General features: G+C 40.0%; 1 protein-coding gene across 1 annotated transcript in view; it reads right to left on the reverse strand.

Annotated features, from left to right (window-relative positions):
* lamc1 (laminin, gamma 1) overlaps nt 1-26,970 on the reverse strand; it is a 243,335-nt gene that overhangs the window by 112,319 nt on the left and 104,046 nt on the right. The window contains exon 2 of the mRNA XM_073063281.1: nt 21,981-22,285. Coding sequence (XP_072919382.1) covers nt 21,981-22,285 — 305 coding nt within the window. The remainder of the gene's footprint in view (nt 1-21,980; nt 22,286-26,970) is intronic.

Raw genomic sequence — 26,970 nt, forward strand, 5'->3', positions numbered from 1 at the left:
ATGGGGAACTGGAATTTCTACTGGCATACTCCAGCCCCACGTAGACCTGAGACAGTGTGGGTTCTTTTCTGGTTTCCCTGTGGAACATCTGTCTTTATAGGGAGTCCTTCGATTTACATTAGGGAATAAACGTCAAGAGGAGTGTCCTCCTTTGTAAATTTTTCAGGTATTTCCTTTACCAAGGGTAAGTGGGACAATCCATCAGCATTTCCATGATTAGCCATCCTCTCAAATTTGATCTAGTAATTGTGACCTCCAAGAAAAAGAGCCCATCTCTGCGTTCATCTTGTTGCTGTTAATAGTACAGCTTTCTGCGGCTTGAAAATGGACCCTAGCGGTTGATGATCAGTGATGAGAGTAAACTCTCTCCCATACAAGTACTGGTTGAAACATTTTACACCCCAAATCAAACTCAACGCCTCTCTGTCAATGTGTGCATATTTTTTCTCTGCAGTGGTAAGGGAACGTGATGCAAAGACTATGGGGTGTTCACTTCCATCACTCATAACATGCGACATGACTGCACCTATACCACAATGCGAGGTGTCACAGGAAAGATGCACTGGACAATGTGGATCACAATGTGTGAGTAGTGTCTAACATCACCAGTCCCTTTACTTTTTTGAAAGCTACCTTAAACAAGATCTGGCAAGTACTTGTTACGGTAATATACAAATCCTAAACAGTACTGTAACTGTGACAAGTCCTTTGGCCTTGGGGCATTCACCGCTATTTCAATTTTCTCAGCACACTTGTGTAATACTTGTGCATCAATAGTGTGACCACAGTAGGTGATGCTTGGTTTAAAGAATTCACACTTGAGCTCTGAGCCCATGATCTTTCTAATCTTTTTAACACTGTTTTGAGATTTGGAGATGTTCATTGTCATCACTACCAGTAAGAGTGATGTCATCCAGGTAACACCGAGTTTCTGGGCAACCTTGCAGCACTTGGTCTACAGATTTCTGCCAGAGTACAGGAACAGATACAAATCTAAAAATAAGATTGTAGCAATGAAGCCTTTGATCAGTGTTTATGGTGAGAAACAATTTGGACTCTTCTTCCATCTCTAACTATAGATAGGCCTCAGCTAAGTCAATCACTCCAGAAAGGTTTGCAAAGATATCTTCTATCCCAGGCAGAGCGTATTGATCTATTTTCAGTACTGGGTTGAGGGTGACCTTAAAATCACCACAGATCCTCACAGACCCTTTCATCTTGGCTACTGAGACCACTGGAGTTGTCCACCACTCCACTTAACCTTGGAAAGAATTCCTTCGGCCTCCATGTGATCTAGTGAACTGGCTACCTTATCACAGATGATACAAGGAACTAGATGGGTTTTGTAAAACTTGGGCATGGCATTTTAATTTAACACTATTTTCCCTTGATATGTTTGAGCTTTCAATACCATCCTTGAACATTGCAATAGCGTCATCCAGTACCCTCCTCAATTCAATCTCAGTTGACTCTATTGCAGGGGATGGTTCTCCAATCAAGTTTTAGTTGTCTCAGCCACTTGGACCCTGACATTGTTTTTACCACATAGAGTTTGTCTGATGTGTTCAGGAAAGTTCCCTTAATCAGTACAAGGAAGTCCTAACAAGAGAGTGTGCAGTATTTCATCTATTATTAGGGACAGGGCAGCTGAACAGAAGTTTGTGAAGGTGAACACTTTGCATCTAGTGATCACAATGCTATTAGTTTCAAAGTAAGTATGCAAAAAGATGGGTCTGGTCCGCAAGTTGAGATTCTAAATTGCAGAAAGGCCAATTTTGATGTTATCAGAAAGGATCTGACAAATGTGAATTGGGAAACACTGTTTTCTGGCAAAGGTGTACCTGGTAAGTGGGAGGCCTTCAAAAGTGAAATTTTGAGAATAAAAAGCTTATATGTGCTTGTCACAATAAAAGGTAAAGATAAAAGATGCAGGGAACCTTGGTTTTCAAGAGTTGTTGAGGTCCTGGTTAAGGAAAGAAAAGGAAATGTGTTGCAGGTATAGGCAGATACGAACACATGAGGTGCTTATGGATATAAGAAATGCAAGAGAACACTTATGAAAGAAATCAGGTGGGCTAAGAAGACATGAGGTTGCCTTAGCAGAGAAGGTGAAGGAGAAACCTGAGGGATTCTACAGATTCGTTACAAGCAAAAGGATTGTAAGGAACAAAACTGATCTTCTGGAAGATCAGAATGGTAATCCATGCGTGGAGCCAAAAGAGATGGAGGAGATTACAGATTACAGAGGCGGAGATGTTGCTGTTCTGAGGCAAATTAGGGTGGGTATATCCTCACTATTTAAGAAAAGCTCTAAACATAAACCAGGAACTTACAGGCCAGCGAGTCTGACATCAGTAGTGGTAAAGTTATTGGAAGGTATCCTGAGGGACCTGATAAATGAGTATTTGGGTAGACATGGACTGATTAAAATAGTCAGCATGGCTTTGTGCATTTTGAACATTTAATTTTTGCTGCTACTTCTCCGGAGTCTGGATTGGGGATTGCCAAACGTTATGTGGATTTTCTGGTGTAGTCTATTTTGTCATGTGCTTTGTTAATATCATTCTGGAGGAACGTTGTCTCATTTTTTAACTGCATTGTATTTGTGGTTTTTAAATGACAATAAACTGAATCTGAATCTGAAATGTTTTGGTATTGTTATGCATAGACAGTTTGAAGATATAAAAAAATCAATCTTTTCTTGGTATGAGTATTAATACCAAAAAAATTAGTTTTCTGGTCTTGGTGTACAATGTGTAAGATATGGTATGCTGATTCACAAATATGCTGTGTTTGTGTGAGAAAATCTAAAGGTGTGGACAGCAAGTGCAAGACCAAGCTCGAGTATATGAATAGGAAGAGTGAATTATTACATAAGAGTGAATTTACAGAGGTAGTAGTTTGAAGAGTGATGTGTAGTGACTTTGCACACTTCAAAGTAATAAGTTTTGGGCACTCAGTAGGTTAAGCTAAACAAAGAACAAATTATACTCTGAATGTTATCTTATGGGAACTGTATTCCTATTCACGTAATTTACCAGTTAACTGACAGAAATAATTTGCTTGACTGATAACATACAGTTACTGTATAAGCTGGCTCATTCATACTTAAGACCAAAACATCTTTGAGGCTTTTAATCTGTAACTAGGAATGGTGCTGAGATCATGATTACATACCCTGTTTCTTTTTAACATGACCCTGGCCTTTTCTTTCCAAATGAGCCTCAAGGAATTTCAGCCCATCAAAAAATACTGTCGGCTCTCCTTATCTGTGAGTTCTGCATGCACGAATTCAACCAACTGCAAATTGAGAAAACCAGCACTTGTTGCTCGAGCATGTATAGACTTTTTCTTCTTGTCATTATTCCCTAAACAAAGCAGTATAACAACTACTTACATAGCATTTACATTGTATTAGGTATTGTAATAATCCAGAGATGAGTTAAAATATACGGGAGGATGTGTGTAGGTTATCATGAATCAGGATTTTTTTAAAAACGGAAGTTCTCTTACTAAGTAAGTCGGAACAGGTACATCCGGTATTATTTAGCATCAGTTAGTCAAACGTTTGTCTTAGTATATAGTATGTATTTTACATTTCTATGCATATAAAACACTTAAGAAACATATGTGTTTCAATAATTAAACCACTGCATTGTTTAGTAATAATTGTAGCTTTCATCGGAGTAGGGCCTTTCTCACTTTATCCTTTAAAAATGTTCCGATCATTGACCAACTGTAGCCTAACGCTTTTCCAATGACCGATGGCATTTCACCTCTTTCCGATCACTTTATTATTTCCACTTTATTTTCAGTTGCGATCGTGATTATTTTCGTGAACAGAAACACTGCGGATTCAGAGCTCTGCCGGGTCCTAAAGACCACTGCACGGAGACAGGTTGAATAAGGGATTTGAGCATCCGCGTTTTGTGGTATCCTTCGGGGATAAGGAGGACCAACTGTATTGCTCTTCTATCTCACTATCTCCCCCACTCAACTTTATCATAACTTCTGATGCTTTGAACTTCACTTGCCTGTTTATTCAAAACTTTTGTTAGTCCTAAAAGAGAATGAGATATTTTGGATGAATATCACATATGCAATGTAGTATTTCAATTACATTCATTTAATTTTAATTCTCTTGTTATCAATACCCCCAAAAACCCACTGTTTAGATGGTAAAGTTCATGTTCAAGCATTTTACATTTCACCCTAAAATATGTACATACTTTTCCTTTTTCAACAATGACAATTCAAAGTAGACTAGAATTTATGAACAGATTACATTCTAATATCCAACTCAGAACTTCTGTAGGTTTGTTCTGCTGTTACTGTATGTGAGGCCAAGTGGAGGATAAAACACAAGTAAAGGAAGAATGTATTATTATATCAGAGTGGATTTTCTTAAATTACTCTGCTGCATAATTTGAATATTTTATTATCTATTACTTTCTTTAGGCCCCTTTTCTTCTGTTAAATTAATTGTATTCACAGTAAAAAATCTTATTTTGGCCCTCCCTCATTATGTTTATCTGAGCACAATTAGATATTTGAACTAAATTTATACACATTTCTAACTACACCAGGAACTTCACCATGGCTGGCTCTGCATGACAATTTTAATTGAATATTTTAAAAATGCTGATCATAAAGATGGATACTTATTCTGGATTTATTCATGTTGTTTTATTTATATTCAAATGGAACTCTATCAAAATCTACAACTACATTTCAGGAACCAAGTTAAGTTTAAAGTTAAAGGCGGGCTCTGTCGTGGGCAAAGTACTGGAGAGTTTAACATCGGTAGCTGAGCGAAGGGCGCTGAGTAGGTTACGGTCAATTATGGATAACTCTGAACATCCTCTACATAGCACCATCCAGAGACAGAGAAGCAGTTTCAGCGACAGGTTACTATCGATGCAATGCTCCTCAGACAGGATGAAGAGGTCAATACTCCCCAATGCCATTAGGCTTTACAATTCAACCGCCAGGACTTAAGAACTTTTTAAAAGCTATTATTAATGCTTTTTGAGATAGTGATTTAGATGCATATCATATTTTTTACTGAGTTAAGTATTGTATGTACCGTAGATTCCGGACTACAGAGCGCACCTGATTAAAAGCCGCTGGCTCTAATTTTAGAAATAAAATCAATTTTTTAATTGTAAAGGCCGCACCGCTACTTTTAAATATACATACGTATCGGTAACACAAATTACGTTGCATATACTTTTTTACTGAACAGCACGAACAACATTCCAATATCTCCTAGCGACTGGTAAAAATATATATACTGCAGCCTACCAGGAAAAGTTATTGATCGACTTTAACTTAAAAGCAGCGTTTTCGCTCGGGTCTGACGCGCTTGCGTAAAGCGATCGGGTCTAATCGGGTCTGATGCGCTTGCGTAACGCGATCGGGTCTAATCGGGTCTGACGCGCTTGCGTAACGCGATCGGGTCTAATCGGGTCTGACGCGCTCGGGTCTTGCTTTTCTTCGAGTATTTTCCATGTTGATGAGGGTGAGTACAAATGACTGATTTACAATAATTTAATTGTGAAAGTGCGCTTGATTTATCGTACAATTTCATTGGACCTCTGTGAACTACTCATCAATTTTATTGGTCTACTGTTACGAGGCAAAATGTTTACGAGGCGGCATGAAAAAAAACCATGTATTAGCCGCTCTGGATTATAGGCCGCAGAGTTCAAAGCTGTTCAAAATGTGGGAAAAAAGTAGCGGCTTATAATCCGGAATCTACGGTAATTAGTTTTGCTACAACAAGTGTATGGGACATTGGAAAAAAAGTTGAATTTCCCCATGGGGATGAATAAAGTATCTATCTATCTATCTATCTATCTATGAGCTACTTTGCTGTTGAGGTTTGAATTGATAATTCCAGCCGTAGCAAAGGGTGCTGAGGGGGAAATGATGAAAATCAGAAATGGGCAGGATACCAGAATTACAGGAGTGGCAGAAATGTGAGGATTTTAAAGCTGCAAGAAATTTCAAGGAGGCATTAACATATTCAGTGGTAAACAATGCAGATTGAGCTCGCAGTTAAACAGAGAAGATTAAAATACAACAATAGAATTAAAGACATCCTGTGTTGGTACAGAGGTGGACTATGAAATCCATTAAAATAAAGCATAAATTTGCAATCCACAAATTGTGTTGAATCATTCCACATTAAAAGAAAATCACTAACAATCCATTGTTTAGATCGCAACTCTGATGAGTGCCTCTGACAAAACAAGAACAGCTGCATCATAGTTCAAGCTCACAATCCATGTGTATTCACTGAAGTAGCATCTCTTTCAGTAACTAAAATGTAGCCTTAATTTGGCTCTGGTTGGAATGGTGGTCATTTCTTACAGAAGAGTGGACAACATTTCCCCGATTAGCATCTGTTGCACTGTAAGACAGTGTTCAGTATGCACTTTTATGCTGGTCCAAAGGAGAGGCAGAACACTTATAGTCTGACAATTCCTTCTCTTATGGAATGGCCAACACTAATAACTGAGTGAACTGATTTAAATTTAAAAGCTTAACATACTTTATAGCAATCCCCAATTGTATGAGGAAATATGCCTCTCAGTTACAAATGGCAATCTTTTGCAAAAATACAGATTGATCTGTGGGATTCTAAATTAAGTATTTAAGATGTTCACAAAAAAATCAGTTGACAATTATTCATATCATGGCTATCTGCATGTTCCTACATCATTAACCATGATGTTTCATTTCATACCTACACACTCTTCCTCATACATCCACCCCCCACCCCCAAACAGATCTTCCAAATGAAGAATATCTTTCACAATTGAGTGCCTGGTGATCCACTCAAATCCACTCCCACCTTTCTAATCTGTCTCATAATAATATTCAAAATCCCAATAGATTCATAGTCATAGAACACTACAGCACAGAAATGGGCCCTTTGGCCCATCTAGTCCATGCAGAACCATTAATCTGTCTAGTCCCAACAACCATAGCCCTCCATACCCCTCACATCCATGTACTAATCCCAATTTCTCTTAAACATTGAAATCGAACCCACATTTACTACTTGTGCTGGCAGCTCATTCCTCACTTTCACCACCACCTTATGTTCTCCTTAAACCTGTCGCCTTTCCCCCTTAACCCATTACCTCTAGTTGAAGACTCACACAACCTCAGTGGAAAAAACCTCATTGCATTTACCTTATCTACACCAGTCATAACTTTGTATACCTCTATCAAATCACCCCACAACTTTCTACATTCTAGGGAATAAAGTCCTAACCTATTCAACCTATCCATATAGCTCAGGCCCTCAAGTGCTGGAAACATCCATGTAAATTTTCTCAGTTCTCTTTCAACCTTACTTACATCTTTCCTGGAGGTAGGTGCCCAAAATGTAATAAAGAACTTTTAAATAAGAAGTGTTCATGGGTTCAATGTCCATTCTGAAATCCGATGGCAGAGGGGAAGAAGCTATTCCTGAACTGCCGAGTGTGTGCCTTCAGGCTCCTGTACCTCCTCCCTGATCATAACAATGAGAAGAGGGTATGTCCTGGGTGATGGGGGTTCCTTAAAGATGGACGCTGCCTTTTTGAGAGATTGCTCCTTGATAATGTCCTGGATGCTATAAGGGTAGTGTCCATAATGTAGCTCACTGAGTTTACAATTTTCAGCAGCTTATTTTGATCCTCTGCACTGCGTTCACCCCATACCAGATGGTGATGCAGCCAGTTAAAATGCTCTCCATGGTACATCTATGGAAATTTGCGACTGTCTTTGCTGACATCAAATTGCCCCAAACTCCCAATGAAATATTGCCACTGTCATGCCTTCTTTGTAATTGCATTGATGGAAGACCATAAGACCCTAAGACATAGGAGCAGAATTCGGCTATTTGGCTCATCAAATCTGCTCCACCATTCAGTCACAGCTGATCCTTTTCACCCATTCCCCTGCCTTCTCCACATAACCTTTGATACCATGTCCAATCAAGAACCTACAATTTCTGCCTTAAATATACCCAATGACCTGGCTTCCACAGCTGCCTGTGATAACAAATTCACAATTTCACCACGCTCTGGCTAAAGAAATTACTCCGCATCTGTCTAAATTACAGACCCAGAACCACCAAACGTTCCTTGTATGAAAATCCTTTCATTCCTGGAATCATCTTTGTGAACCTCCTCTGAACCCTCTCCAATGACAACACATCTTTTCTTAGATGAGGAGCCCAAAACTGTTCACAATACTCAAGGAGTGGCCTCACCAGTGCCTTATAAAGCCTCAGCATCACATCCCTGCTCTTGCATTCAAAACTTCTTGGAATGTATGCAAAAATTACATTTGCCTTCCTCACCACTGACTCAACCTGCAAGTTAACCTTTAGGGTGTTCTGCACAAGGACTCCGAAATCCTTTTGCATCTCAGATTTTTGGATTTTCTCCTGTTTAGAAAATAAGTGTGCACATTTATTTCTACAATCAAAGTGCATGGTTTGTATTTCCAACAGTGCATTTCATTTGCCACTTTTTTGCTCATTCTCCTAATCTAAGTTCTTCTACAGCTATCCTGTTTCCTCAACACTACCTGCCCCTCCACCAATCTTTGTATCATCTGCAAACTTGGCAACAAAGCCATCTACTCCATTATCTAAATCATTGATTACAGCACAAAAAAGTCCCAACACCAAGTGCTGCGAAGCACCACTAGTCACCGGTAGCCAAGTAGACAAGGATCCTTTTGGAATCCTTAATGAGGATCCCTATGGAAAGCGGCCAGTGAAGGAGTGGAGATTTGAGGCTTTGACTCAAGAGGCTTCGACAAGAAGAAGTGGAGGACGAACTTGTTCCCAGTTAGTCTTTACAATGACTCCTGAGACGGTGATGTGCCTCTCCTGTGAGATGTGGCAGTCTTGGGGGAACTCCCCTCTCCCGCAGAGTCACATCTGCCAGAAGTGCTTGCGGCTGGGCGATCTGGAAGACCATGTGAGGAATCTGGAGCAGCAGCTGGATGACCTTTGACTCATAAGGGAGAATGAGGCAGTCATAGATGAGAGCTACAGGGAGGTAGTCATACCTAGGCTGCCGGAAGCAGGTCGTTGGGTGACAGTTCGAGCGGGGAAAGCGAAGGAGAGTAGACAGGTAGTGCAGAGCACCCCTGAAGCCATTCCTCTGAATAATAAGTTTACCGTTCTGGATGCTGTTGGCGAGGATGACTGACCAGGTGTGAGCCACGGTGGCAGGGCCTATGGAACTGAGTCGGACCCTGTGGTGCAGAAGGATGGGATGGAGAAGAGGAGAGCTGTCGTCATTGGAGACTCTATAGTCAGGGGAGCAGACAGGAGATTTTGTGGACGTGAGAAGGAAACCCACATGGTTTGTTGCCTTCCAGGTGCCAGGGTCAGAGATGTCTCTGACCGGGTGCATGACATCCTGGTACGAGAGGGAAAGCAACCAGAAGTCGCGATACATGTTGGTACCAACGACACAGGCAGGAAGAGGGATGAGGTCCTGAAGTGTGAGTTTCGGGAACTAGGCAGAAGGCTGAAGAACAGGACCTCAAGGGTGGCGTTCTCAGGATTGCTGCCAGTGCTACGTGATCATGATGGCAAGAATTGGAGGAGATGGCAGTTGAATGCGTGGCTGAGGAGTTGGTGCAGGGGGCAGGGTTTTAGATTTTTGGATCATTGGGATCTCTTTTGGGGAAGGTGGGACCTGTACAGATTGGATGGGTTGCACCTGAACTCGAGGGGGAGCAATATCCTTGCAGGTAGGTTTGCTAGCATGGTTCGGGAGGGTTTAAACTAATTTGCAAGGGGGGTGGGACCTGGAGCGATACGGCAGTGAAAGAAGTGCATGGAGTAAAGCCAGATGTAACATATAGAGAGGCTTGGAGGAAAGAGAAGCAGAATAAAGGGTGTAAAGGTAGTAAGGTAGAAGGGCTAAAGTATGTGTACTTCAATGCAAGAAGCATCATAACAAAGGTGATGAACTGAGAGCTTGGAAACATACATGGAATTATGATGTAATGGCCATTACGGAGACTTGGCTGGCACCAGGGCAGGAATGGATTCTCAATATTCCTGGATTCCAGTGCTCTAAAGGGGATAGAGAGGGGGGAAAAGGGGAGGAGGGGTGGCACTACTGGTCAGGGATACTATTACAGCTATAGAAAGGGTGGGTAATCTAGCAGGATCCTCTTTTGAGTCAGTATGGGTGAAAGTCAGGAACAGGAAGGGAGCAGTTACTCTACTGAGATATTCTATAGGCCCCCTGGTAGCAGCAGAGAGACCGAGGAGCAGATTGGGAGGCAGATTTTGGAAAGGTGCAAAAATAACAGGGTTGTTACCATGGGTGACATTAACTTCCCTAATATTGATTGGCACTTGATTAGTTCCAAGGGTTTAGATGGGGCAGAGTTTGTTAAGTGTGTCCAGGATGGATTCCTGTCACAGTATGTTGACAGGCCGATTAGAAGGAATGCCATACTAGATGTAGTATTAGGTAACGAACCAGGTCAGATCACAGATCTGTCAGTGGGTGAGCATCTGGGGGACAGTAATCACCGCACCCTGGCCTTTAGTATTATCATGGAAAAAGATAGAATCAGAGAGGACAGGAAAATTTTTAATTGGGGAAGGGCAAATTATGAGGCTATAAGGCTAGAACTTGCGGGTGTGAATTGGGATGATGTTTTTGCAGGGAAATGTACTATGGACATGTGGTCAATGTTTAAGGATCTCTTGCAGGATGTTAGGGATAAATTTGTCCCTGTGAGGAAGATAAAGAATGGTAGGGTGAAGGAACCATGGGTGACAAGTGAGGTGGAAAATCTAGTCAGGTGGAAGAAGGCAGCATACATGAGGTTTAGGAAGCAAGGATCAGATGGGTCTATTGAGGAATATAGGGTAGCAAGAAAGGAGCTTAAGAAGGAGCTGAGAAGAGCAAGAAGGGGGCATGAGAAGGCCTTGGCGAGTAGGGTAAAGGAAAACCCCAAGGCATTCTTCAATTATGTGAAGAGCAAAAGGATGACAGGAGTGAAGGTAGGACCGATTAGAGATAAAAGTGGGAAGATGTGCCTGGAGGCTGTGGAAGTGAGCGAGGTCCTCAATAAATACTTCTCTTCGGTATTCACCACTGTGAGGGAACTTGATGACGGTGAGGACAATATGAGTGAGGTTGATGTTCTGGGGCATGTTGATATTAAGGGAGAGGAGGTGTTGGAGTTGTTAAAATACATTAGGACGGATAAATCCCTGGGGCCTGATGGAATATTCCCCAGGCTGCTCCACGAGGCAAGGGAAGAGATTGCTGAACCTCTGGCTAGGATCTTTATGTCCTCGTTGTCCACAGGAATGGTACCGGAGGATTGGAGGGAGGCGAATGTTGTCCCCTTGTTCAAAAAAGGTAGTAGGGATAGTCCAGGTAATTATAGACCAGTGAGCCTTACATCTGTGTTGGGAAAGTTGTTGGAAAAGATTCTTAGGGATAGGATCTATGGGCATTTAGAGAATCATGGTCTGATCAGGGACAGAAAGCATGGCTTTGTGAAGGGCAGCTCGTGCCTAACAAGCCTGATAGAGTTCTTTGAGGAGGTAACTAGGAATATAGATAAAGGTAGTGCAGTGGATGTGATCTACATGGATTTTAGTAAGGCATTAGACAAGGTTCCACACGATAGGCTTATTCAGAAAGTCAGAAGGCATGGGATCCAGGGAAGTTTGGCCAGGTGGATTCAGAATTGGCTTGCCTGCAGAAGGCAGAGGGTCGTGGTGGAGGGAGTACATTCAGATTGGAGGATTGTGACTACTGGTGTCCCACAAGGATCGGTTCTGGGACCTCTACTTTTCGTGATTTTTGTTAATGAATTGGATGTGGGGGTAGAAGGGTGGGATGGCAAGTTTGCAGACGACACAAAGGTTGGTGGTGTTGTAGATAGTGTAGAGGATTGTCGAAGATTGCAGAGAGACATTGATAGGATGCAGAAGTGGGCTGAGAAGTGGCAGATGGAGTTCAACCCAGAGAAGTGTGAGGTGGTACACTTTGGAATGACAAACTCCAAGGCAGAGTACAAAGTAAATGGCAGGATACTTGGTAGTGTGGAGGAGCAGAGGGATCTGGGGGTACATGTCCACAGATCCCTGAAAGTTGCCTCACAGGTAGATAGGGTAGTTAAGAAAGCTTATGGGGTGTTTGCTTTCATAAGTCGAGGGATAGAGTTTAAGAGACGTGATGTAATGATGCAGCTCTATAAAACTTTGGTTACGCCACACTTGGAGTACTGTGTCCAGTTCTGGTCGCCTGACTATAGGAAGGATGTGAAAGCATTGGAAAGGGTACAGAGGAGATTTACCAGGATGCTGCCTGGTTTAGATAGTATGGATTATGATCAGAGATTAAGGGAGCTAGGGCTTTATTCTTTGGAGAGAAGGAGAATGAGAGGAGACATGATAGAGGTGTACAAGATATTAAGAGGAATAGACAGTGGACAGCCAGAGTCTCTTCCCCAGGGCACTACTGCTCAGTACAAGAGGACATGGCTTTAAGGTAAGGGGAGGGAAGTTCAAGGGGGATATTAGAGGAAGGTTTTTCACTCAGAGAGTGGTTGGTGTGTGGAATGCACTGCCTGAGTCAGTGGTGGAGGCAAATACACCAGTGAAGTTTAAAAGACTACTAGACAGGTATATGAAGGAATTTAAGGTGGAGGGTTATATGGGATGCAGGGTTTGAGGGTCGGCACAACATTGTGGGCCAAAGGGCCTGTAATGTGCTGTACTATCCTATGTTCTATTCCCACTCGCTGTCTCCTTCCAATCAGCCAATGCTCTAACCATGTTAGTAACTTTCCTGTAATACCATAGGCTCTCAACTTGGCCTGGATAGATATTCAGAGATGTTGACACCCAGGATTTGAAACTGCTTACTCTTTCCACTTCTGATCCCTTAATGGCTGGTGTGTGTTTCTCCATCTTACCCCTTTCTTAAGTCCACAATCAATTCGTTCGTCATACTGACACTGAGGGCAAGGTCGTTGCTTTGACACCACTCAACCTGCTGATCTATCTCATTCTGTATGCCTTCTCATCACCATCTGAAATTCTGCCAAAAATAGAGGTGTTGTCAGCAAATTTATAGATGGTATTTCAGCTGCACCTAGTCACACAGTCATGGGTATAGAGGGGGGTAGAACAGCGAGCTAAGCTCACATCCTTGAGGAACATCAGTATTGATTATCAGTGAAGTGGAGATGTTAATTATGATCTGCACAGGCTATGGTCTTCCAGCAAGTTGAGGATCCAGTTGCAGAGGGAGGTAGAGGCCCAGGCTTTGGAACCGTAGAAATGATTGTGTTAAACGCTGAGCCTGATGGAAGTATTAGTATTGTCCAGGTGATCCAAAGCCATGAGAAGAGCCAATGAGATTGTATCACCTGTAGACCTATTGTAACAAAAGGCAAATTACAATGGGTCCAGGTCCTTGCTCAGGCATGAGTTGATTCTAGCCATAACCAATTTCTCAAAGCACTACATCACCATTGATGTGAGTGCTACTTGATAACAGTACATTGTTTTATAAAGGCCAATGTACCAAAACCTTTCTTCATGATCCTATCCACCTGTGTTGTCACTTTCAAGGAACTATGGATCTGTATTCCCAGATCCCTCTGTTCTATCACTCTCGTCAGTGCCTTACCCTCACCGTGCAAGACCTACCCTGGCTTGTCCCTCCCAAAGCACAACACCTCAATCTTGTCTGCATTACACTCCATCTGCTATTTTCAGCCCATTTTTACAGTTGGTCCAGATTCCACTGCAAGCTTTGATAGTCTTCCTCACTGTCCGCTATACCCCCAATCTTGATGTCATCTAGATCGTTGATATAGATGACAGACAACAATGGACTCAGCACCAATCCTTCCAGCACTCTACTAGTCACAACCCTTCAGACAGGCAATCATCTACAATTACTCTCTGGCTTCTTCCACAAAGCCAATAATTAATCCAATTTACTACTTCATCTTGAATGCCAAGCAACTGAATCTTCTCCTTAGCCATATGTGAAACCATATGATCTTCCTATTTCTGGCTTCACTAGCACATAGTATGGGTAGCAATCCTGAGATCACAACTCTGGAGGTCCTGAGGAGGGCTAAGGCACCGATGACTCCTATTTCCATCCAAGGGGTCAATGTGGACATGGTGGAGGATTACAAATACCTGGGGATATGAACTGACAATAAACTGGACTGGTCAAAGAACACTAAGGCTGTCTACAAGAATGGTCACAGCTGTCTCTACTTCCTGAGGAGACTGGTCCTTTAACATCTGCCGGACAATGCTGAGGATGTTCTACGAGTCTGTGGTGACCAGTGCCATCATGTTTGCTGTTGTGTGCTGGGGCAGCAGGCTGACGGTAGCAGACACCAACAGAATCAACAAACTCATTCGTAAGGCCAGTGATGTTGTGGGGATGGAATTGGACTCTCTGACGGTGGTGTCTGAAAAGAGGATGCTGTCCAAGTTGCATGCCATCTTGGACAATGTCTCCCATCCACTCCATAATGTACTGGTTAGGCACAGGAGTAGTTCAACCATTGACTCATTCCACCGAAATGCAACACAGAGCGTCATAGGAAGTCATTCCTGCCTGGCCATCAAACTTTACAACTCCTCCCTCGGAGTGTCAGACACCCTGAGCCAATAGGCTGGTCCTGGACTTATTTCCACTTGGAATAACTTACTTATTATTATTTAATTATTTATGGTTTTATATTGCTATATTTCTACACTATTCTTGGTTGGTGCAACTGTAACAAAACCCAGTTTCCCTCGGGATCAATAAAGTATGTCTGTCTGTCTGTCTATCCTTTACCTTAACGCCTAACTCCCTGAATACACTTGGCAGGACCTTGTCACCCCCTCCTACCCATGTTATTGGTACCGACTTGAACTATAACCTCTGGCTGCTCACCCTCCCATTTAACAAAGGTGTGGATTCAATCTGAGATGCCCCTGACCCTGGCACACAGAAGGCAATACCCCATCCAGGAATCTCATTCTCATCCACAGAACCTGCTTTCTGCTCCTCTAACCAACAAACCCTCTATCACTACAGCTCGCCTCGTAAGCCCCTTTCTCTTCTGAGCCCAACAGTATAAATGCCATTTAATTCCAAAAACCTTTCTAACACAGAATGCTCATGTATAACACACTCTTGAAATTTATGGAATATTTTGAAACAGATATACTTATATATGAAAAGTAAAGAACCAACAGCATGGTTTCTGCATCCTCTCCATTACTGAAAGAAAGAAGTAGGACTGCTCATCATCCATAGTACAGGCAGCCCCCGTTTTTCAAACGTTCGCTTTACGACAGTTCGCTGTTATGAAAGACCTACATTAGTACCTGTTTTCGCTATCCAAAGAGGATTTTTGCTTTTACAAAAAAAGACGCCCGCTTTATATGTGTGTTTACCCTGAGAAAGATTACCATGACTGTGAAGCCTTGTGCAGGCAGTTGTGTGCGCATATGTGTACGTGCGTAGGCATGTACGTACGTAGGTGTGTAAGTGTGCATGCATGTACGTGCCGATTTTTTCCTTCTCCAAATTGATTTTGGCTCGCTGTCTTCCAGATTTTGATAAGTGAAACTACACCGTACATACAATATTTCTACTTTATATAGGCTGTGTAGTTATCATATCATTCCTGCTTTTACTATATGTTCATGTTATTTTAGGTTTTATGTGTTATTTTGTTTGATTTGGTAGGTTATTTTTTGGGTCTGGGAACGTTCATAAGTTTTCCCATATAAATTAATGGTAATAGCTTCTTCGCTTTACGCCATTTCAGCTTACAAACAGTTTCATAGGAACTCTCTACCTTCAGATAGCGGGGGAAACCTATACTTACATCCCCCAAATAGAGCACACTAATTAATGCACAAAATACACCAACTCCAGCTACTCAAATCTTCATATACCATAATTTCTCTCTTCCTTTAGCTCCTCCTCAGTGGATCATTTTATTCAAATGTAATATTCTACCCCTGTAACCAATGCATCACATCTGTAACCATACAGATTTTGTTTTCAAGTGTTATATTTGAATTGAAAATACAATACAGTCACTTTAATAGGTGTTCCTTTTATTTCAAACATACCATTTAGCAGCTGGTATAGGTCGCCCAGCCCTCCAATATTCATTTAAAATGATGATCACAACTGCTTTGACTGTAGCCACAACACTAAATTCCTGCATACCCAAGGTTAATCTTCCATTCTTTTGCATATCAAGAATGTATCTAATTCCACTTAGCATTAAAAGACTTGCCTTCCACCACCAAAGGTTCCAAACTCAAACATAAATCTGTGGCTCATTTGGTCTTAAATAGGTGACCCTCAGCTCTCCCACAAGAACCTCTGCATTTGACAATGTGCTCTAGATTATTTCAATCAAATCTCCTGTTTTCTAACCTTCAGCAAATTCTAGCCAGGCCTATCCAATTTTTCCTCTCAAAGCAACTCGCCATTCCGCTAACAGTATGATGAACCATCTCTTAATAGCTTCCAAATGGTTAACATTCCTCCTCAAATAGGGAGGCCAGTATTATGTATAGTACTCCAGATTATGAGCTCAGCAATGTAAACGAGTAAAATTCTTCCCAATTTATGTATTAAATTCACCTCGCAATTCGCAATAAAATTGTGTTACCTTTCCTAATTACATGTATTATGTGCAAAGTACTTTTTTGTTTGCAAACTATGTGCATGGATACCAGATCTCACTCCATTAACACTCTGCCGTCTCTCACCACTGAGGCAAAATGCTTATTATGTCATCAGCAGATTTTACAATCATACTTTCAATGCCTTCCTCCAAGTCACTTACATAAATTGTGATGAAATTACTGTACTCATCCCTGGGACATACCTCTTATTACTTACGACCAACAAATACTTCTTCTATTTCCCGCTAGCTAGCCAACCTTCTATCATATGCTAGAGGAATTCAACAGGCCAGGCAGCACCTATGGAAAAGAGTAGTCAACATTTTGGGCCGAGATCTTTCATCAAGACATACTCTTTTCCATAGATGCTGCCTGGCCTGGTGAATTCCTGCAGCATTATGTGTGTGTAACTTGGATTTCAAGCAACTGCAGATTTTCTCTATCATATGTTAGCTGCTATACAATAATATTTTATTCTCTACCTCAATAAAAGCTTTTAAAAAATCTAAGCATACTACATGAACTGATTCCCCTTTATCCTCAGCACTTTACTTCATGGAGCTCCAAAGAATTGATCAAACATTATTTCCCTTTCACAAAACTATGTTGGGATTGCCTAATTATACCAGGGCATTGACCAAACTTTTGAAGTCTTTAATGATAGCTTCAAACACTCCCCTATGACATATGCCAACCAGATGACCCAATTTTTTTTGCTTTCTCTCTTCCTTTTTGAATAAAATGGCCAAATTTGCTATTTTACAATCTAAAGAAATCCTACTCTAACATAAGGAATATTGGGAAATAATACCAACATATCAACTATCTTACTGGCCACTTTAAGATCAGAAGATGGCATTCATGAGGACCCAGATTTATCCCCAAAACTCCATGAATTTATTCAGTATCACTTCCATAACTTTCATGACTTTTTCTCAATTAATTTCTGACATATTACATTAATTCTCTAATCTTCATCCGATCCTTTTGATTTCCATTAATAAATTTTACAGACTCACTTTTCATAGGACTAACACTCACTTGATTAACTCTTTTTTTAAAAGAACGTACTCATAGGAATTCTATGGCCAGATGTACATTGTTTTTCCCCCACCCTTATCTAATTAGTCATTCTGTTATAAATAAATATAGTCAAATCAGCTGACCTATTTTTGTATCATTCAATGCTCGTTCATTACCACCTTCATCTTCACTGGTTATCCATAGAGGGTGGATTCTCCTCTTCTTCAAAGATCCTCCTAAAATATCTACCACTACATAAAATATGATCAATCATTTAAACTAACTTAACCATTCATTTTAGGTAGCACTGCCTTCATACCCCTACAATAATGCTTATTTGAAATTAAAATACTAGCCTTCAATTCATTAAACTCTCTTGCAATCTGAATGCATAATCCAAAAACAGCAATTGCTTCTGCACAAGGGTGTCTGCACAATGAGTCAATACCAGGTTTAGTATAGCCTACCCTCTGGCTGGCAGCCGACTGTCTGTTCTAATGAACTATGTCTTCATGCAATTAAACTAGAAACCTCCTGTGTATCGGTGAGACCCAACGCAGATTGGGAAAGTGCTTCGCTGAGCATCTACTCTCCGTCCGCCAGAAAAAGTGGATCTTCCAATGGCCACCCATTTCAATTCCACTTCCCATTCCAACATGTCAGTCCATGGCCTCATCTACTGTCACAATAAGGCAACCCTCAGGTTGGAAAAGCAATACCTTATATTCCATCTGGGTAACCTCAAAAGCATTTGAACTTATATTCTAGTCATTATATTCCTAGTTATGGGAATTCGGTCCCCACAAATTGGCTGCTGTATATGCACTTGAAATTCAAAACTGACTATGACAACTTTTGGCATGTCCAGAGATGAAGAAATGCACTAAATAAATATATCCTTGTTTGATTGAATAATCACTCCATTACTTTTTTTTAAAGATTGAATATGAAAGTATAAAAGTACTTGAATATAAATATAAAAGTACAATAAAGTTATACTTTTCATAAATTCACTCGCATCAAACTGCCAGAAACAAAAGTGTATTCCCTACTTTGTTACCTATTTTGCAGCCTTATAATGCAAGGGTGTAATGGAAAGTGAAAAGAATTGTACAATGCAGAAAATGTCATTGTAAACGTGTCATAGACTTTAAGGAAATAAAAGGAAACTTTGCTCGAGAGCACAATTCAAAACCATCCATCACAGATTTTTACTGCATTGCTTTCACCTAGTGAAAAATACATTCTGAAATCAGAATCTATTAAAGGGAGTACAGTTTAAGATGGAAATAATATGCCTCTATGACCCTTACATTAACAAGAAAGTCAATGTCCGAAACTTGTTCTGACATTTTCATTCCTGCAGTAGCAGCTGGCTTTCGTACATCATGAAGAATATTTATTGTAAACAAGCCTCCCAGTTTATAACTCAACTAAATTGCTTGCAGAAGATGGCAGGTTTCCATCTCTTTAAAGCAAAAGCAATAAACGTATTATAATACCTCTAATGTACTGAGGGTTAAATTATCACTCACCCTATCTTGTGCTTTTTTTTACAAAAACAGAGCCTCACCATACTGTGACTCAGAAAGTACACTCCTCTAATAAGCAGATGCTGCGCAGGGCACAACCAAGTAGTAAAGTTAACCCTATGCTGGCCATCAGCAGATTATTGCCTTTTTAAGAGTGCAGCCTTAAACAGAAACGTTGAAAACGATCACAGAAAATGGGAGATAGTAAGGCAAACTGCATCTGTGCAAAGATAAACATGATCATGGTTCCGAGTCAGAGATCTGTCATACCAGAAAAGGAGACAAAAGTAGCTTGCAAAGCTGCAGGGGAGGTGAGGGAGAGGGTCCATGGGAGTCGGCTGTAACCCTGGTCAGTGACTGAGTGGGAGCAGTGGGTGTCAGTACAAAGCCAAATGACAAAAGAAAGTGAGAACTGCGTTGTGATCACAGTCAAGTGATGTTGTTAGTTCTTTTAAAATGACTGCAATGTTTTAAGAGCTGTTTGTGAATCAGAACTACAAGGACCACTGGTGATTAGAAGCAGAATGATCTGGAACAACACTAGGATTTTCCACTTGGGTAAAATAGCCTGAGATTTCATGACTCATTAAATGTAGGTGTTAACATCAACTGCTCCACACTATTTTTCCATGCTGGAAGTTGCCATTTCCTGTCTGGAAACTAGAACAATGATACAAACACAAACAGAAAACAAATAAAACACAGCCAACAAGTTTTAAAAAAAATCTCAAGTCTAACCAAGTGTTTTCAAATGCAAATCAGGTCACAATTCCATCATTGTCCCCAAGCAAGAATTAATGAAACAAAGGATTGCAACACACAACTGAAGTTTTCGATGTTTTACAACATGAGGAAAAGCACAAAAATTGAAGCAAAGATCTACAAACTGAAATATTCACTAGTGCTCCTGTCAGTGCCCTTGCCCTCCAGAAGCATCAACTGTCTAGACATTTAAGCTTATCTTATGTATTTCTATTGATTGTATGCTTTTTTATTATTATGTTCCTTATCTTATCGTGTTTATTCTGTGCTGCACTGGTTTAACTGTAGTGTTTAACTACTATTTTGTTCTCCTTTACATTTGTGTACTGGAAATTACATTAAACATTCCTGAATCTCTTGAATCATTTTGCTTTTAAGATGATCGAGAGGGATTTAAAAAATGTTCAGGACTGTACAGTAAATAAAATAGATTTGACACCTTGACCAAGGACTAATAAGAAAGTAGAATTCTAAAAATCCAGTCTGATTTAGGAGGTATTACCTTCAGGGCATTTTTAATGCTCCTGTGTCATAATGAGAAATTTATGAACTTATTTAACTGAATTAAGTGATCAAGGGTCTTTGTGGTAGAAAAATAGAGGGCTATGTGGTAGGGAAATTCTAGGCAGTTTCTAGAGTAGGTTACATGTTCACACAACATTGTGGGCTGAAGGGCCTGTAATGTGCTGTAGGTTTCTATGTTCTATGTTCTAGAAGTACAGGCAGTTCTGTGAGGCTTCTGTTCTCAAAAACGGCCTGTATATCAATTTCTGCATAAGTCAGAAACATCTGTTTCAATATCTACTCATGTCATATCTCTCTACATACACTAGTTATAATTCTTCCATTTCACTAATTATCCTAACAGTATACACAAGTAAAATGAATGAATATATACATTATCCAGCTAATGATAGCAACAGAACATTTTATTACCTTGCCATTTCTTTAGCTTTTTAAAAAATCTTTATTTTTACACGGCCGAGTTGAGTTTCTAGCTCGATACTCAACCCAGCATGGATGGAAAGAATGCAAGGAGCTGGCCGGATTCGAACCCAGGACCACTTGCATCGAAGCCCAGAGCAGATGCCACTACACCACTGGCCAGCATTCAGGCAGTAATTCATACAGAAATATGTGTCAAATCGTCTTCCTCTTGAATTACAAAAAATTGATTTCAGATCAAGGACCTTGCTGCCCACAAGTCATTAACCTGAACCACGAGCTCAGTTTCTTTCCAATGGGTTAACTGAAATACTTAATAGTTCCAAACTTTCCTTTTTAATTTTATGTTTTCAACATCTGCAGTGCTGTTCTAATCTAAATCATTAATCTGATGTAGCTTTGTACCTATTATTTCTATTTGCATCATAATTAACATTCCACCCAACCCAAGTAATATGTAGAAACACTAATTTCTAAGCAAAGCAAATAGAAAGCATAAAAATCACATAGCCCATCCTGTGCCAATAACGTTAATGCACCCTGTGAATGAACAACGGGGGGAGAAAGAATCTCCACAAGGATACAAAATCAGGGAAGACTTCAATTTATTTCGAAGCAATAATGCGTTTTCACTATGGATGACTTGTGTGCATTTTGAATGCAACCTGTATCAGAATAACCTGCATCACCTCTGGTGGTGTAACAGCCTGAAAGTAGCCAGTGTTTATGCCTGCACAATTACCGAGCTGCTTGTGAAACCAGAGTTCAGCACAGGTCAAATCTTTCAAGAGAGGGATGGAATAACTTACTCCGAGGAAATGAGCATTGAAACAATACTCACAATATGAAGCACTTAAAATTAGATGGTAAACTCTTAATCATTAGGACAATCATTTCTATTATTATATTTAAGGTCACACCTTTTAAGGTATATCAAGTAGTACAAATCATTCTATATATACAAGAAATATGTATTTTTTAATTACCTGTAGTACAGGACTATTGTCAAAGTTGTAAGCACTAGGCCTCCCTTCCAGAGTAGAAAAGGCTACATTTCCTCCAGTGAGGGGAGATATATCACTAAATTCATCTGTGCACAGTGCCTGTTGTTCATCATCTCCAGTTCGGATAAACCCACGATTCATTTTGTGGTAGGTTTTTTCACAAGATCCGCTATAATACTGGTAAGGTATCCAAGGTCCATCTTCACTTGTACGCTTATAAATAGCAAAGCTCTCAGGTCGACTTGTATGGAATTTCAGTCTTACATACGTAATATCAAATGCTTTACCTGCAAAAATGGAAAAAAAAAACTGATTACCTTTCTGTGCCTTAACATGGTGATTTAAAAATCATCTCTTAGATGCTATCTTCACGTGCAATTTGCAACCAATTGTTATTTTTATAACTGAAAAGTAAATCTACAGCTAATATGTGACAACATGATCACCAATTTTGCAAATGAGATGAATGGAATTCAATTTTTTGACAACATAAGGAAAGAATGTTGGCCAGAACTACCAACTCTTTTGTACTATAGAACTTTTGGCTTCTATACATATCACAGATGGCCAACCTATGGCACATGTGCCAAACGTGGCACATTGGATGGTTAGAAGAGGTGCATTGCACCCCAGTGATAATAATTTAAAAAGTAAGCCTACTCATGCAAAAAGTATTAACCAAAAACCGATCAGTAGGAAAAAAAATCTATAACAGGAATTTAAGTATCTTCGAGCTAGAAATGGGTTTTACTGAGAATAAATCTAAAACTTAACAATTATTTTTAGTGATTTTATTATTTCGTGCACATCTTTTGGCGAATGTTATCTTCTTTCACATTAATCTGTCTTCAATCTTTAAAAATGTTCAATGAGTCAAACTAGGAAAGAAGGACTTTTGTTCTGCAGTCGTTCCATAACTGTTCAATAGAAGTTTGATACTTTTTTGATCCTGAAGTGCCAGGCGTCTGCACCAGCGATGCGTCACAGGTTTTTGCTAGCCAATTTACAATTGACACTCATGTGCTACCGAGTTGTGTTTTGTTCGTCCTTTGTGAACACTTGCAGTTTTGTACTTTTTTGAAAATTAAGCCTTGTTTTTACATTCAGTTACACATCACAGTGCAAAAGAAAATGAGCAAAGGAAAAGCAGAAAGTGATAGTAAGCGTGAATTCAATGAACAGTGGGAAAATGAGTTCTTATTTATAGCGGGTCAATCAGGAAAACCATTGTGCATTGTTTGTGAAAACACTTTCTCACATAATAGAAGACATGATCTTAATAGACACTATAAAACACAACATCAGACTGAAATAGAAGGAATAGAAGCTAGTGCTTGGGTCTGAGTTACGAAAAGAATATGTCATTAAGAAAAAGGAAGAAATCAGAAGAAGACAAAATATATTTGTTAAAAGTCTCATTAAGGTAAGTAATGTTTATCTTGTTTTTATATTAAATCAATACATCATGTAAAAATGCTAAATATGTCTATATTAACATATTTTACAAGAATTGAATGGGGGTACAAGACTTATATGGCACATCTGAACTCATGCGTGAAAAAATTGACACATGGAATGTAAAAGGTTAGCCTCCCCGATCCATATAAATAACAGTTGGAGACGTACCAGTTGTACTTTCAACCTGTGTCAGCTTAAATTTACACAAGAATATCACAGAGGAACTAATCTTCGGATAAATGCACAACACGTACATAAACTCCAAGAGTATAGACATGTACATCAGATTAAAAAAAACGATTAGGTGGGCAAGGAAGGAATTGCATTTTAAAAAAAACATAGATAGATAGATACTTTATTCATCCCCATGGGGAAATTCAACTTTTTTCCAATGTCCCATACACTTGTTGTAGCAAAACTAATTACATACAATACTTAACTCAGTAAAAAAAATCTCATATGCATCTAAATCACTATCTCAAAAAGCATTAATAATAGCTTTTAAAAAGTTCTTAAGTCCTGGCGGTAGAATTGTAAAGCCTAATGGCATTGGGGAGTATTGACCTCTTCATCCTGTCTGAGGAGCATTGCATCGATAGTAACCTGTCGCTGAAACTGCTTCTCTGTCTCTGGATGGTGCTATGTAGAGGATGTTCAGATTGTTTGAAGTAACCTCAAAATTGTACTTATGAAGGCAGCATAATAGGGATGCTTTACCAAGCAGAAATACAGAAATTAAAAGCAGAAAGAATGACTAGGCTATGAAGATTCATTGGTTTGTTTTGTAGTCATCTACCACATCAGAGACGGGTTTTTCATATGGCACACATGCTTTTCCCCCACAGGTCTAATTATGAATTTATTCATCCATCTCTCTACTGAAACTTGCGAAGTGTGCTTCTAGTGGTGCTGTTGTTCCTCTTTTTGCACCTTGTGAGGCATCGGGTGGCAACATTGCTGTTTCTTTATCATTTTATTGTCTGTTTTTTCAAGAGGCTGAGTTGCTAGCTCAATGCTCACGCAATCGAACCCAGGACCACTCACCTCAAAGTTTGGTGCATACACTGGCCAGCATACTTCCATTGTTTACAGGTAAAGATTCCAATCTAATGGTGGAAAGAATTTCCTCATTTTAGCTCCATGCTTCAGCCATTAGTCTGCAACTTCTGATTGACCTTCAAGCTTTGATCTTCAGAATCGATCCCCAGATTAACCAGTGACGGGACATTGTGGTTCCAACTCTGAGTGCGTCAACTGACCAGACCTTGTGCCTCCTGCTCATGTGGTCAGACAAAGACCTGAGACAGCCCAACAACATATGACCTTCATCCCAATTATCCATATCACTGACCTTTTGAGTGTGGAGTGCAGGACTGGACTCTGGATATATTTTGTTTCATGTTTATAACACAGGTCTTGTCAGCATGGAGCAGAGATCTTGATTCCATTATGTCCTTCGTCACCAGTCCATATCACTGGTCTTCAAGCATGCAGCCGAGGCCTGATTTGACTTCTAACTCCCCACATCACTGCCCCTAAACCCTAACCTGACTCAAATCCCCTCTTTGACCCAAAACTAACCCCACAAACTTAAAAAACAGCTAGGTCAGAGGCACAATCTTAATGGAAACACAGCTCTCTCACTCAACATCAGCAAGAGTAAGGGGATGATTACTGACTTCAGGAGGAGGAAACCAGAGGCCCATGAGCCAGTCTTCATTAGGGAATTAAACGTAGAGAGGGTCAGCAAATTTAAACTTCTCTGTGTTATCATCTCAGAGGACCTATCCTGGGCCCAGCACATACGTACAATTACAAAGAAAGCACAGCTTTGCCTCCACTTCCTGAGAAGTTTGCAAAGATTTGGCACGACATCTAAAACTTTTGACAAACTTCTATAGGTGCATGGTGCAGAGTATATTGACTGGTTGCATCATGGCCATTGCCCTTGAAAGGAAAATCCTACAAACTGTAGTGGATACAACCCAGTCCACCATAGGTAAAGCCCTCTCCACCATAGAGCACATATACACAGAAAGAAGCATCAATCATCAGGGCCCTCACTATCCATTCATGCTCTCTTCTTGCTGCTGCCATCAGGAAGGTGGTACAGGAGCATTCAAACTCACACCACCGGGTTCAGTAACAGTTATTACCACTCAACCATCAGGCTCCTGAGCCAGCGGGGATAACTTCACTCAACTTCACTTGCTCCACAACCTATAGACTCACTTTCAAGGATACTTCATCTCATGTTCTCGATATTTATTGCCTATTTATTTATATTTTATTATTATTTCTTATTTCTCTTTTGTACTTGTACAGCTTGTTGTCTTTTGAACACTAGTTGTCTGCCCTTTGGCTGTGGCCTTTCATTGATTCTATTATGATTATTCGATTTATTGAGTATACCTGCAAAAAAAAATCTCAGGGCTGTATATGGTGCCATATATGTACTTCAATAATAAATTTACTTTGAACTTGGTTACATTAGTTTAAATGGGGGGGGGGGCAAATTTTTGTTTTAAAACAGAAGAGTAGCAAGTACCTGGAATGCACTGCCAGGAGTCTTGGTGGAAACAAGGATGATAGTCATGTTGAAGAGGAAGTTAGACAGCACATTAATATGCAGCGAAAGGGTAGGCAGAAGAGAAAGGATTAGCTTAAATTGGCATTAAATTCAACACATATATTAATGGGCTGAAGGGCCTTTTCTTACACTGCACTATTCAATATTCTGCATTAAACCACCAGTCTACATCCTTTTTTAAATTGGTTATCATCATCATTATTTACTAAATGTCTAAAATTTGCATTTAAAGTATGCCTTTTATTCCCATTCAGGTAATTTATGTCAAGAGTGTTGATTCTGTTACCTAACAATGTTTGTGTTCCTCCAAAATAAGAACCAGCCATTCAAATAGTGTACTTTGCCTTTAGTCTTGCAGTTAATTTTCGACTCATGCTCATTCAAATTGTAATCCAATGAATTAAACTTTCATTGCACTTTCTCAAGCACACTTTTAAAGTACAATGCAAATTATCAATTCCACAATCTTCAAACATATCTGTCACTTCAAAGAACTCTATTAAATTGGCCAAACAGGATTTATCTTAAGCAAATTCACTACCATTTTAATTTAAAATGCAATTTACGTGCCCCCTTTAAAGTTAGAAGTTATCTCAAGGTATTTCAGGAGCACAAATAAAATACGGAACCAAGTCTTAAAGACGTTATAAGAAATGACACAAAAGCTTGATCAAAGTTCCATAGACAGCTTTCAAAGAGGAATAAGAGAAAGAAGGAAAACGTTTAAGAATAATCCACAGCCTAGAGACTTGGCAGCCAAAGGCACCAATTGCAAAGGATGATTGAAAGGATAGAACGTGAAGAGTACAGAAGCACTGGGAGTCATTCTACACAGCTGAATGACATTAGAGATACAAGGATTACAGGCAAGGTCACAGAAGGATAAGATATTACGATAGGCACTTAAAACTGACACTCGGGAAG

Source organism: Hemitrygon akajei, chromosome 12 (assembly GCF_048418815.1).
Source record: "Hemitrygon akajei chromosome 12, sHemAka1.3, whole genome shotgun sequence".
NCBI lineage: Eukaryota > Metazoa > Chordata > Chondrichthyes > Myliobatiformes > Dasyatidae > Hemitrygon > Hemitrygon akajei.